This window comes from Callospermophilus lateralis, chromosome 6, assembly GCF_048772815.1.
Source record: "Callospermophilus lateralis isolate mCalLat2 chromosome 6, mCalLat2.hap1, whole genome shotgun sequence".
Taxonomy (NCBI): Eukaryota; Metazoa; Chordata; class Mammalia; order Rodentia; family Sciuridae; genus Callospermophilus; species Callospermophilus lateralis.
This window is the reverse complement of record NC_135310.1, coordinates 118,791,444-118,804,078: the sequence shown is the minus strand read 5'-3', so window position 1 is coordinate 118,804,078 and position 12,635 is coordinate 118,791,444. Positions and strand designations below refer to the sequence as shown.

The 12,635-nt window shown below is 56.1% G+C and overlaps 1 protein-coding gene across 2 annotated transcripts; it reads right to left on the bottom strand.

Moving 5' to 3' along the window:
* Positions 1-577: 577 nt before the first annotated feature.
* Tulp1 (TUB like protein 1) lies at positions 578-12,332 on the bottom strand. Of its 2 annotated transcripts, XM_076860204.1 has the most exons (15): positions 12,286-12,332; positions 12,137-12,188; positions 11,706-11,796; positions 11,401-11,538; positions 10,647-10,793; positions 9,451-9,543; positions 9,256-9,375; positions 8,827-8,942; positions 6,192-6,197; positions 5,928-6,098; positions 5,703-5,815; positions 4,666-4,780; positions 4,492-4,590; positions 2,598-2,769; positions 578-1,091 (listed from the first exon to the last, which is right to left on the bottom strand). In XM_076860204.1, exons 1-15 carry the CDS (start codon positions 12,330-12,332, stop codon positions 958-960), a joined length of 1,614 nt encoding a protein of 537 aa, XP_076716319.1. In that variant the 3' UTR covers positions 578-957. The 2 variants fall into 2 exon arrangements, with proteins under 2 accessions (XP_076716319.1, XP_076716320.1); XM_076860205.1 differs by lacking the exon at positions 11,401-11,538.
* Between the last annotated feature and the right edge of the window lie 303 nt (positions 12,333-12,635).

Here is a 12,635-nt window from a genome sequence, read left to right as displayed (position 1 = left end):
TCGGCTCCCGTCGGTGTCCGGGGCCTGGGGTGCCGCGTCACGAGGAGATCGGCGGAGCCGGAGCGCACGGGCCTCGGGACTCCCTACCCCTCCACCCGAGTCCTGAGCCGCCGAGGCGGGCGCCCCCTCCCGCCCGAGAACCCGCCCCCCGCTCCCGGGGCCCCAGACCCGGCTCCGCCCTGGCGACTGCGCCCGCCCTGCCCGGACCCGGTTTGTCTGGTTCTCCCCGAGTGGCTTGTTTCTCGAATTTCTCCCTTTCTCCCTCTTCCCGGACCGCCGGGGCCCTCCCTCTCGGCCCGCTCCTGGGGGCCCCCCGCGGGGGGCATCTCGACACTGCGCGCCCTCCGAGTTTCGGTAGGACCCGCGACGGCGGGGAGGAGGGGACGCGGGAGCGCCCGGGGCTGGGGCGGGAGCGGAGCGGGGCGGGGAGGAGGCTTTCAGCCCGCCCTCAGGACCTCTCCCGCGCTGCGGACCCTCCCGCCCCCGACTTTCCGCGCGCGCCGAAGAACCACCGCTGCGCTTGGCCTGGCACGCGACTTTATTGGAGATGTGGGTACCTGGCCCTCGTTACCCGCCACTGCCCCCTCCTCCGAACCCGCCCCAGCTCCTCCGAGCCCTAGCTTGGTCCCAGAGGGGGTTAAAACAACACTGACTACTGCTCCCGGACAGGAAGTGACTGGGGCGCGGGGAGGAGGGGGTGAAGCAGCGCAGGCGAGCTCCGCGACCAGATGTGCGGCTCCAACTCCAGATGTTCTTCATCTCCATCCCAGCCGCTGTCTGAGCTCCGCCCGCTTCGGCCAGTGCCAGGCTGGGGAGCGGACCGAGGTCACCGAAAGGCAGTGAGGGGTCAACCCCGGATAGGGGAGGGGCCTTTCGTGGGGGTTGTGGTGGAGGGACCCTGCCACCTTCCACTGAATCCTTTCTCCCACGCAGGCGAGCCCTGAGGGGCTGCTGGGGTCATTCGCAGGCCAGCTTCCCATCGAAACTGGAGAGGGCGATGGCGAAGGCCTGTAGGGCGCACAGCGGGTACCGGTAGTCTAGGGTGAAGGCGTCCTCTGCCACGCGTCCGAATTGCAGCACGATATAGTCCGCTGTGGATACAAGGCGGTGGGGGCGGTCCCAGACCTCCTTGGAGCCCCCATCCTGGCAGACAATGCTCTTAACATAGGGAGAAGTCTCTTTCCCTTTGGAGCGCCAATCCTCAACCAACCTCCACCCATCTCTCCATATCTCATCCAACCAGCACCACTTGTACTTTACCCTCTGTCACTGTAAGCCCCCAGGGACTAGGGCCCTGCCTTATCTGCTTCGGCCCAGAGCCATGCTGAAGGAGGCACTTAATCAAGAGCAGGACCCTGTCAACCTTAACCAAGCTCAGAACCCTTCCTTCCCAATTCCTCTGTTGCTTTAGACGCTATTTCTTCTTCATATCCTTGGTCCCCAAGTCCCATGTTCGACCCCAGGCTCCCTTCCTTAACCAGTGGCCCCCCTCACCCACTCTCCCCTTGTGATCCCTGTTCCCAGCCCCAGTCTCAACACCTCCCCCATCCATAGGGACAGGAAGTTGCTAAAAATACTCCCAAACCCTGGTCTGGTGGCAGACCAGGCTTCACCAGAAATGTGATCTGGAAAGCAGTCCCAAGGCCAGGGGACAGGTGACACTGGGCACATCCCCAGGAAGCAGTGGGGGATGGGGAGTTGCTTAGTATTGGCCTAACCCTGTGAACCTGGAGTCCTTTGGGAGACACTGTCCTATCCCTAAATTCCTCACCCTAGGGGGTTCTTTTCCCCCAAGCTTGCAACAGGGTCGTTTTCACTTAATTGTATACCTTAAATCCTTAATTGTTATCTTTTGACTTCAATTAAGACATACAGTAGGCACTAAGAAATGCTGGTTTAATATTCCCTGCTCCAAAAAGGCAACCATCTTGAAGAGGGTTAAGAGCATGGGCACTGGAGACAGACTGTGAAGGCTCTAATCCCAGGTCTACCTCTTACTAGCTGTTTGAACTTGGGCAAGTTACTTAACTTCTCTGTGCCACAGTTTTCTCATCTGCCAAATACAGATAATAATAGTACCTTCCTCATGGGGTTGAAAGGATATAATGATGCAATATCTGTAAAATCCCAAGAACAGTGTCTGGCACGTAGAAAGCACTGTGTCATTTTGGTGAAATAAATTTTGAGGGCCAGTGTAATTGCCTGGAAGAACTGGGAGACTGGGAAAAGGGCTGCCCTCTCTGAGCCTTGGCCCTCTCTTTGACCACAGAGGAGTTGGGTCTTGGTGGTTTTCAAACTCCAGCAGCTCAATGCTCCCTTCAACACAGTCTTAGCCAGAATGTCCCAGAACCTACCCCAGAGTTCTGGTCAATGTTTGAACAAGAACCTGGAACAGTAAACCTCCAGACAGCTGCGTGCAACACCTGAGGTTCCTGGGAGTACAACGTGACTGCCCGTGGAGGAGAGAGACCCTGCTGGATATTCAGCTACAGGCTTGAGGGTGAGAGCCAGGCTAATATGTGGAGGGAGAGGCCTGGGCGGGGGTCCTGGTCCTAGGGATGCTGGGGAACAGCCTGACCTGGCCTGCAGATACTTACGGTCATCAGAATGGATGATCTGGAAGTTCTTGACCGAGGCCTGAGTGACCCGGCCTTGAAAGTTGAGTGTGTAAGAGCCACTGTCTTCATTCCAGACAGGTGGCTTGTTGTGCAGCTCGATGAGACTCTCCAGGGTCTTGTTCTGCCAGCGTATCAGCAGCCCATCGCTGGCCTAGGAGCCAGGGGTGAGGTAGGGGAGAGCAGACAGGGAGAGGATGGTTAGAGCTGGCCGGGATAGCTTGGTGCTGACCCTGGCAGGCCACAGGTATGCAGGCTGGCCATTGATGTCCAATCAGGGCGTTTTAGAGCATGCTTGGCACCAGCAGGGCCCTAGTGGCCAGGGTGCATATCCATGACAATGGGGTATGTCTAAGGGGGTGCCCAAGTAGAGGGCTGGAGACTGGAAAAGGGCCCCTGGCACCCAGGAGCTGTGTGCCATTGGTGCCTGATAGTGCTCAGAGATGGCCACAGGCTGCCATCCATTCATTACGGGGATAAACTGAATGTTCTAGAACCTTCAAGGAGAGCACAGTTGAGCTTGGTAAGATGGACAGGTAGACAGTGGCCAAAAAGAATGTCCTTGGAGGAGAGTTTCTCAAACGAAGGAGCAGCCTCTGTAGGACAGTGCTTGTGAGATGGTCCTTTCCCAGTGTCCTTGTCACCTATTCGGGGTTCAAGATCACCTCTTACAAGGAGACTTCTGAACCCCACATGGAATTTAGATTATTTACTGAGCAGTCAAACCACTGTGTTGCATTTGGATCTCTGGTACCCGGCACAGAGCACGTGTTTAATAAATGATTGCAGGATGAGTAAACTGCACATTTGGTTTTTACCAAGCTCAAACTAGATGTGTGTATTGACCCCAGGCACAGAGGGGCAGCTGTGGGACCCATGCGCTGAGAACCTCAAGATGGAGCCTCTCACGACTTGTGCCCCACAGTTCAGCCTGGCCTGGCTACAGCCTGGCTCTGTAGCAGGAGAGGATGTGGAGGGATCAGCTGACAGGGGTATTACTTTTCATTGTAAATGAGTAAAGTGACATCAGTATCCTGTGAGTATGGTACAAGCCAATCACTCTGAAATCCTGGACTCACCCACTTGTAGAGCTCAGGAGCAGAGCCCAGAACTGGCAATCTCCAGGACAGCTCTCCCCCCAGCCCCACACAAAACAACCTCTGCTTTTAAAAATATACCATGTCATGCCTTTGCTCAAAACCCTTCCATGGCTTCCTACTTCTCTCAGCAAAAAAACCAGTTAGGCACCTCTCTCCCTGTAGGCCCTCTCTGCCCTCATCCTCACCTCTGACCTCAGGTCACTCCAGCCAGCTAGCCACTCCTCAAAGCAGGCACCCTGTGCCTCAGGGCCTTTGCACTGGCTCTTTAGATGCCCTTTCCCCAGATATCTGCTGACTTGCTCCCTCACCTTCCAGAGTGCTTAGATCTCATCTTAATGAGGCCCTCTCCAAGGATCATATTTGATATTGAAAACTTAACACCCACACTTGCTATCTCCCTTTTTTCCACTATCATGCTCATTTATCTCAGTTATTGTCTAGTGGCTGCTTCCTTCCACCACAATGCCAGCTTCCAGGGGCACTTCTTCGTTTTGTCCACGGATGCCTTCCGGGTACCTAGAATGCTCCATGCCACTGCTCCATGCTCCATGCTATCTGTCAACTCTGTGAATATGAATGGACGATTTGATCACACCTTGGAAAACTCTGTGTGGTCCTGTCACTGAATTCAATTACAAAGAACCCGGATTCATTTCACAGTTGCAGAGGTTGTGTGCAGAGGTTGGTGTGTGTGTCAGAGGATTGGGTGCTGGGTCCCCAGAGGGGGGGCCGCATAGGGAACAAGATCTTCCGGGGCCAGGGGATGCTGGGCTCACATTTCGGGGCCGGATGGGGACCCTCTCGTTTTCCGGATTCATGCCGGGAATGATGACTGTCATGCGCCGGGGGCCTCGGAAGCCCAACACGTTGGTTTCCTGGGAGGGAGATGCCCGTTAGGCCGGCCCCCTGCAAGAGGAGGAGCCTGGCGTGGGGACAGGAGGAGTTCTCACATAGATCACAGCTGCCAGCTCCTGGCGAAGGCTCCCCAGGTTAGTGCTGCTTCCTCCCCGCTGTGGGTTCTGCCCATTGTCAAAGACGGTGAAGCGGTTCCCTAGGAGGTTGGACCTGCAAGCAAGGTAGACCTGGAGGCCAGGCTGGAGGCATTCCACATCCTGCCCCACAGCCTTCAAGTTTGGAGAGCAAGGGTGGCTTTTTTTAGGACTGAGAAATTCATGACCCTACCCCAGGCCTCCCCCTCTGGGGGGGTCTCTTCAAAAGCTGAATCTATAGGAAGACTGAGCAGTATTCAAATCCCAGCTTCCTCTTTTAAACTGGCTGTGTGACCTTAGGCAGACAACTTAACCTCTCCAAGCATCCACTTTTCCATCTAGAAAATGGACATAACGACCGACCATATTTCCCTGGCTGGGTGCAGAGGCCCACAGCTAGGATCCCAGCCACTCAGGAGGCTGAGGTGGGAGGACAGCCTGTGCCAGAATCTTTAAAGGGCTGTGAATGTGGCTCAATAGTAAAGTGCCCCTTAGTTCAATCCCCAGTACCACAAAAAAGAAAATAAATGAGTATTTCCCCTCCTTTTGTTGATAAAAGGACGAAATGACTTAATATCTGGAAGTTGCTTAGGTTATGCCTGCTGCGTTCCTAGGCCTTGTGTAAGTTTTTGTGAAATGCATAAATAAGCAACAAGGCCTCACTTCCCAGTGCCCCCCTCCACACTTGTGGCCAGGGTGGATGAGCAGCTTAAGGCCTTTGTGTGCTTTCCTTCACCCAGGGATGCTGGTTGAGTGGCTACTGTAGGCCAGGTGCTGGACATTCAGTCACTAACAGGACAGGGTGGTCCCTGCCCTCCTGGAGCCAATGCCCTGCTCCAAGAGAGGAGCAGGGGTGTGCAGTCACCTGGGGACTCACTAGAAAAAGGAGTACCTGGGGCTCACCCCAAACTCCTTGAACCATGGGGCCACTTCTAGCCACAGTGACTGCCTACGGCCCCCCAGTGACTGACCGCCCCAGCCCCAGGAAGCCAGCCCACCTCAGTTTCCCAATGAAGTTCTCCCCTCCTCTGGACAGGTTGGTGGGGTCGCTGGAGATGAGGTAATTGGCGGTCTTGCTCCGCTTGCGTTTCCTGCCAGCCAAGAGGAACACCTGGGAGGGGTGAGGGCAGAGGATGAAGGGAGGACAGGGCGCCTGGGGACAGCGAGAAGGCCCATCCGATCCCAGCCCTGACCTCCCTCGGCCGGCTCTCCCTCCTGCCCACCTTCCTGTCGGCGTCCAGGTGCAGGAAGTAGGAAGGGTACATGCCCTTGTCCATGCCCCTCTTGTCCCGGGTCAGCCGGCAGCGCACCGTCCGGCCCTGGGGCGCGGGCCGCAGCACGAAGGTCTGGGGATCGTCCACCTGCAGCGGCGGGGACGGCGCCCGCTCCTCCTTCTGGGTGGGCAGAGGGTGGCTCAGGCCCGGGCCGGCGCCCCCTCAGCAGGTCCCGGGCGCTGGGACGCGGGCCGGGCAGGTGGGACCACTCACCGCTTTCTGTGCGGGGAGAAGAGTCCAGATGGAGCAGCGCGACCGGAGCCAGGACCCACCACCCTGACCCCGAGCCCCGCGCACCGCACAAGGCGGCGCCAGGGCTTCATGCTTCCTTGTTATCTGACTTAGCTTGTGGCTCAGAGCCCAGCCCCTGGAGCTGGATGGTGTGGGTTCAAATCCTGGGTCACCACCAAACGCCTGTCCTGTTGATAGTCCCCTTTCCTTTTTTTCACATTAACTGCGTAACACGGAACTGGGGTACCAAGGTTTCAGGGACCTCACACGGTGGGGTGAGATTCCAGTCATCGCCCTCATGAACCCAAGGATCTGGGATATATGTTTATTATTACTATTATTATTATCATTTTGTTACTGGGGATTGATTGGACCCATGGGTGCCTAACCACTGAGCAACACCCCCAACCCCCTTTTTAAAACTTTTATTTTGAGACAGGGTCTCATTAAGTTGCTTAGGGCCTCACTAAATTGCTGAGGCTGGGTTTGAACTTGCAATCCTCCTGCCTTCGGCCTCCTGAAGAGCTGGGATTACAGGTGTGCACCATCAAGCCTGGTTATCAGAGACTTTAGACAGATCTTCCCTCGTGAGGACACTGCATCAGAGGGGTGAACCGAGGCTGAATGGAAGCACAGCTGTGTCCTCCCCATGCACTGTCCATGGGTTAGCCGCTGCTATTATTGCTAGCATAGAGCAAACACTCAGTGGATCTAGTAGCCCACTTCCCAGATGGCCCCGGTGATTCCTGCCTCCTGGTATTTATATTCTTCTCTAGTCTCCTCCCACAGTGTGTCAGGGTTGGTCTTTGTGACCAATAGAATATGGCAGAAGTGAAGGGGGTCACCTGCAAGCTGGGTCACATAAGATATTTTGGCCTCTGCCTGCCTTTTTTTTTGTTGGGCTGTGGGAGAAGTTGACTGCCATATCATGAAAACACCCTAGCAGCTCCGGGGAGAGCTCAAGTGGAGAGGAACAGAGGCCTCCACCCAACACCACGGCAGTGAATCATTGTGGAAGTACACTGTCCACTTCCAGGCCAGCTCTGGAGGACCACAGCTCCTGCTGTCACCTTGACTGCAACCTTACGCCAGACCCTGTGCCAGAACTGCCCTGCCAACCCCCTCCCATATTTCTAACTCCCAGAGATTGCATAAGAAAATAAATATTTCTTGTTTGAAGACACAAAGTTTTGGGGCAATTTGTTACATGGCAATACCTAGCTAATACATGAATGTGTGAATATGCTCACTTTGCTCTTGGGAAAACTCCCAATAACATTCGGTTGCATAAGGCCCTAGGGTGGGCTGGTGGCCCCATAATGGTCACTTCTGTTCTCACAGACCTGGTGCCCTTTGTCTTCATGTTCTATCGGAGGGGATCCAAGATTCTAAGCCTAACTTGATGAAACATCAGGGAGAAAACAGACTACCACCATGGTGTGTGCACTTGAGGATTAAATGCTGTGTGTAACCCACTCAGAAGCCCGGGTGTGCCATGGCTGGCCATTTCTAGTGAGGGCAGTTTTGCCCTGTGTGAGGTGAGTGTGGTGGAACAGTGGGCCCTTAGCCAGAGGGCAAACAACCTTCGACTCTGCACTCCATCCTGCTTGAGAAGAAACTCGGGAAACACAAGACTATGTTTGGTATGTGATGTGGAGAAAGCCAGAACTTATTCAAATACTTCCACAGCTGTGAATTTCAAGGGCCTACTGCATTGAAGGCTATTCTGCAATTATACTGCCCCTGGGAGATAATAAATTGGCCTTTCAGTTTATACATCAGCATCTGGCCATCTTGGTTAATGTGAATCAGTCCCACAAGACCTGACCACTCCTGCACAAACTAATAAACCCACAAACCTAAGACCAGGGCTGTACTCTTGCCGTGCTCTCTCCACTTGTGTAAACCTGTTCCTCAAAGACTTTCATCTTTCATCACTTTTTTTTTTTTTTTTTTTTGCTGTTGTTACACCTCCCTCTCCTCTTTACTCCAGCTGAAATGTATTGGTACCTGAGTTCTGTTTGTGGGCAGGGGCAATATCCAAAGTATTTAACAACCTGTTCTGCCTGTAGAGAATGCCCTGTCCCTGGTAAGCTTGGAGGAGAATCTTGGAGGCCCAGGATAACCAGGCGTTAACTCTTTAGTTGCTGGATTGTTTATATGCTGGGAGGTCCTGGGGAGGGAACTCAGAGCAACGGGGTGGAAATAACTGGTACAGCCAGTTGACTGTCAGCTGCTCCACGTGCCCGAAGGTGTGTACCGATGTGTCCCTCTGCCTGTGTGCTCACCTTCTTTGTACTGAAAAATGTGTGTCTCTTCACAAGGCCCTATGGAGACACCTCCGACTGTGTGTTGGCAAAGGGGAGGCCTCAGTCACCAGATGACATAAAGCCTTTGGGTGACCAGTCCTAGGCTGGTGACCCCACAAATGCCTCCCCTGTTCTTAGAAGCCTGATGTCCTTTGTCCTTGTATCCTGTCCCAAGGTGGGGGACAAGATTCTAACTCCAAGTGGACCCAAGAACCCCAACCCACAAAGCTCCACGCTCTAGGGCCCCAAGTCCAGGACCTGCCACTCCTCCCTGAAGGGTCCTTGGCCCTCCCTCGCTGGTCTCTAACCTTCTTGCCTCTTCCTTTGGCTTTGCCCTTCTGATTGCTGTTCTTGGGTACTGCGGTTGCCACCTCTTCCTCCTCTTCTTCCTCCTTGCCCTCCTCTGCTGGGCCTTTGGGCAGCCCTGGGCATGAGGGAAAATGGCTGTGAACTCCTTACCCTAGTTGTCTGAGGCCTTCCAACTCCCTGGGGTTCACTTGGACCCTCCCCACAACAAGAAGGTCCACCCCATGTTATTATCAGAGCCTCAGAAAGCCTGAGACACTTGCCTGGGACCACACAGCTCCCAAAGTGGGTGATCAAGAAGCGCCCTAAATTTTCTGACTCTCAAACCCACACTCGTCACCTGTGCTGTACCACATGACATAAATGTTACCAGCTGCCCACCTCTGGGACCGCCTCAAGATGTCATGGCACCAGAGGCCACTGCTACCCACCTTTCTTCTTTAAAGCTTTCTCCGCTGGACCATCTCCCCCAACTAGAAACATGGCGGCTGGGTTCTTCTTCCTCACTCTGGCTGGACTCTCTGAGGGGTCCTTGTCAGCCTCTTCAGACCCTGCACAGTGAGCAGGCTAAAGGGTCACAACCCCCTCCACGTCACAATCCCCTGCACCTCCTTGGGTGGGCTCACCTTTCTTCTTGGTCTTTCTGGTCCTGGTCCCCTCCCCGGCTTCCTTCTTAATGCGAAGAGGTTTCCGAGGGGCATCAGGGCTTCCAAGGTCCCCTGGAGATGGAAGGTGGGGGCTAGGAAAAGAAGGTGCTTCACGGGGCTGAAGAACTTTCCTCTTCCTTTCCTCCAGTTCCTGAGGCCTGACGGGGGCCTGCAGCCTTCTGCTAGTCTATGTCCCCAACCCCCCAGTTCAAAGAAGCAAAAACTAGGAGCCTAACTAGAAGTTACCACATGAAGAGATGAAAGCATGCACACACACACACACTCACACACACACACACACCAGGCCCTTTACCTGAGCTCCTGAATCCTGCTGTCCCACCTTCTCCTCCAGGAAACCAGCTCAGGCCGGAATCCCTAGTCCTCCGATTCTCCCCAGAGATCCAGGGTTCCTACTGTTCTAACTGCCTGATCCCATGTGGGTCAGACTCCAGGCACCTTCAGGCTGAGGCACCCAGGCCAGGAAGCCATGGCAGCATTTATTGATTGATTTTTTTGGTGGAGGGACATTGGGGGATGGAACTCAGGGGCACTTAACCACTGAGCCACATCCTCCCCAGTCCTATTTTGTATTTTATTTAGAGACAGGATCTCACTGAGTAGCTTAGGGCCTTGCTAAGTTGCTGAGGTTGGCTTTGAACTCACGATCCTCCTGCCTCAACCTCGGAGCCACTAGATTTACATGCATGTGCCATGGTGCCTGGGTCATTGGTTTCTTTTTACTGCTATCACTTTGATACTTTTATAAAACATTACAACCCTCATTCACATTGAGTTAAGAAAGAAAAAAAAAAAAAAAAACAGGGCTGGGGCGGTGCCTCAGAGGTACAGAGCTTACTTAACATGTGTTAGGCACTGGGTTGGAGCCTCAGCACCACATAAAAATAAGCAAATAAAATAAAGGCATTGTGTCCATCTACAACTACAATTTCTTTTTTAAATGAGTATCCTGGGCAGGGGCCAGGGTAGGGGTGTGTGTGTGAGGGGGGGAGCACATAATGATCTATATCCTCAAGGACTGTGGGGGAAGAAACTCTGAGGAAGAACCCCCCTGTGAAGCTGCATGGAGGCTGGAGGTTCAGCCTGCATGCGGGTGAGCCCCAGCCCTCAGGCTAGCCCACCTTTGCTTGCCTCTGCCCACAGCACTCAGTACCCACCCCTTGGGCCCTGGGCCTTGGACCTCCTTTCCTTCCTGTCTGCAGAAGCCTTCTTTGGGGGTTTCTTAGCAGACAGAGGGGTCCTCTCTTTCTTTCCTTCTTCCTCCTCTTCCTCCTCCTCCTCCTGGTCTTCCTCTTCATCCTCCTCTTCCTCCTCTGTAGATAGAACTTCCTTGTAATGGGGGCTGGGGTGGGCCCCCCTTATCTGGGAAGCCCAGATTGCTGGGAAGGGGTGAATGGGCACCTTGAGGTCCGGGACAGGAGGCGAGCTGGCACCTTCCTGGAAGAATGAGGGGGGCCTCCAAACCCCCAGGTTTTCAGGTCGGGAGGGCGGGCTTTGGCTGCAGGATGCTCTTCTGGGAAACAAGCCCTTCTAACTGCAAGCCCTTCCTGACTCCCTTCCCTTCCTCTCTCTTCCCATTTCCCTTTCTCCACTCCCTTCTCACTGGGTCCTCCTCTTTGTCCTTGTCCCACGCTTCCTGAATCCCCAGTCACTGCCATTTGGGCTACTTCTGGCTCCTAGCTGTTGCTTAAGACAAAACTCTTAACCTCTGCGGGTCTCAGTTTCCCTGTCTGTAAAATGGGGAAAATAATAAGAGAATCAACCTCAGGAGGTCGGTGCTTAGCACCTCACGGGCTCAAAGTCAAAGCCAGAGCACAGAAGGCTGTTTTCACTTGTTTTCTGGGGTGCTCCCGCCCAGCCCCTCCCCGCACCAACCCTCCCCTCACCAACCCTCCCCTCCAGTCCTCTCACCGTCCTCGGACTTTGGGGCCCGGGCTACCAGGAAGGTTTCCCGGGGGTCGCGCTTCTTGGCCTCGGGGTCCCTGAGGAACTTGGCGTAGACCGTGGGCTCCGGGGCGGCCTCCTCCCGCGGCCTCCGCCTCCGCCCAGCTGGGCCGAGACGCGAGGCTCAGAGTCGAGGCGCTGGGTGCCCAGCGCGGGCTCCCGGGTGCCATTCCCACCTGCGGCAGCTTCCCGGCTGCCACTGGTCTCCGGGTCCCCTGTCCCCCCCCCGCCCTGTCCCCCCCGCCTCCCCAGCGCGACTCGGCCCCGCCCACCTGCCAGCCTCCGCGGCTTGGAGCCCGGGGCGCCGGGGGACTCGGGGGTCTCGGGCTTCTTCTTCCTTAACTTGGGTCCGGGGGCGGATCGCTGTGCAACGGGGGTCAAGAGGCGGCGAGGAGGGAAAGGGGGGCTCCGGGGCTGCCCATCACCCTCTAATCCCTTGAGCCGCCAGAAATAACCGCGGATTATCCCGAGGGGACCGCAGCCCCTTCCTGGGGTGCCGAGGGGCTGCCGTCCAGGCCCCAAGGCCACTTCCAGGGCCACGGCCCCGCGCCGCCCCGACGCCGCCTACTCGGCAGCGCTCTCCGCTCTCCCCCCACAGAACTCCAGATCCGGACCCCCACAGACTGCGGAGGGCGCCCCCCGCCCCGCCTGCTCGGGTACCTCGACGGGGCTTCCCTCGGTCCCCTTCTAGGGGGCGACATACCTGCTTGGCGCGCCGCTGCACCTGGGGGCTTGGGCCGTCCTCCTCATGCCCGCTGAGGGTGGCCAAGGGATCGGACCGTCACTGCCCCTTTCCTCCCACCCCGCCCCTCCTCCTGGCCCCGGGGTCAGCGCGGGCTGCGGGGCTCCCACCTGTCCGAGGCCCACACCTCTCGGAGGGTGTCGTCCTGCAGCGGCATGGCGCTCTGCCTCCGCACCCCGCTCTGGGCGCCCGGCCGCGGCACCTCCCCTGCCACCGCTAATCCCGGCTCAGCTTCACCCCACCTCACGCTGCAGCCCTGTGGGAGGGGCTGCGGCCACCAGGCGCCCTCCCACGGGTCCCGGCCACCGAGCCCAGAGGCGGACAGGCCGAGCTCGCCCCAGCAGCCGAAAAACCTAGGTGCCCCCAACTCAGGAGCTTTGGGTTCAGGGGCCGATTTGTAATTTGTCAGTGATCAGTTCCGCCAACCAGGACAATATTGGACCAGATCCTGTGTTTATCT

Bases quoted from the DNA above. Each gene is read 5' to 3' on its own strand.
- Tulp1 (XM_076860204.1), bottom strand. From the start codon at position 12,332: ATGCCGCTGCAGGACGACACCCTCCGAGAGGTGTGGGCCTCGGACAG. The intron at 5,816-5,927 runs GTGGGCAGGAGG...CACCCCTCCCAG, and splicing joins ACCTGGACGCCGACAGGAAG to GTGTTCCTCTTGGCTGGCAG. The intron at 4,781-5,702 runs GTGGGCTGGCTT...CCTTGCTTGCAG, and splicing joins AACTTCATTGGGAAACTGAG to GTCCAACCTCCTAGGGAACC.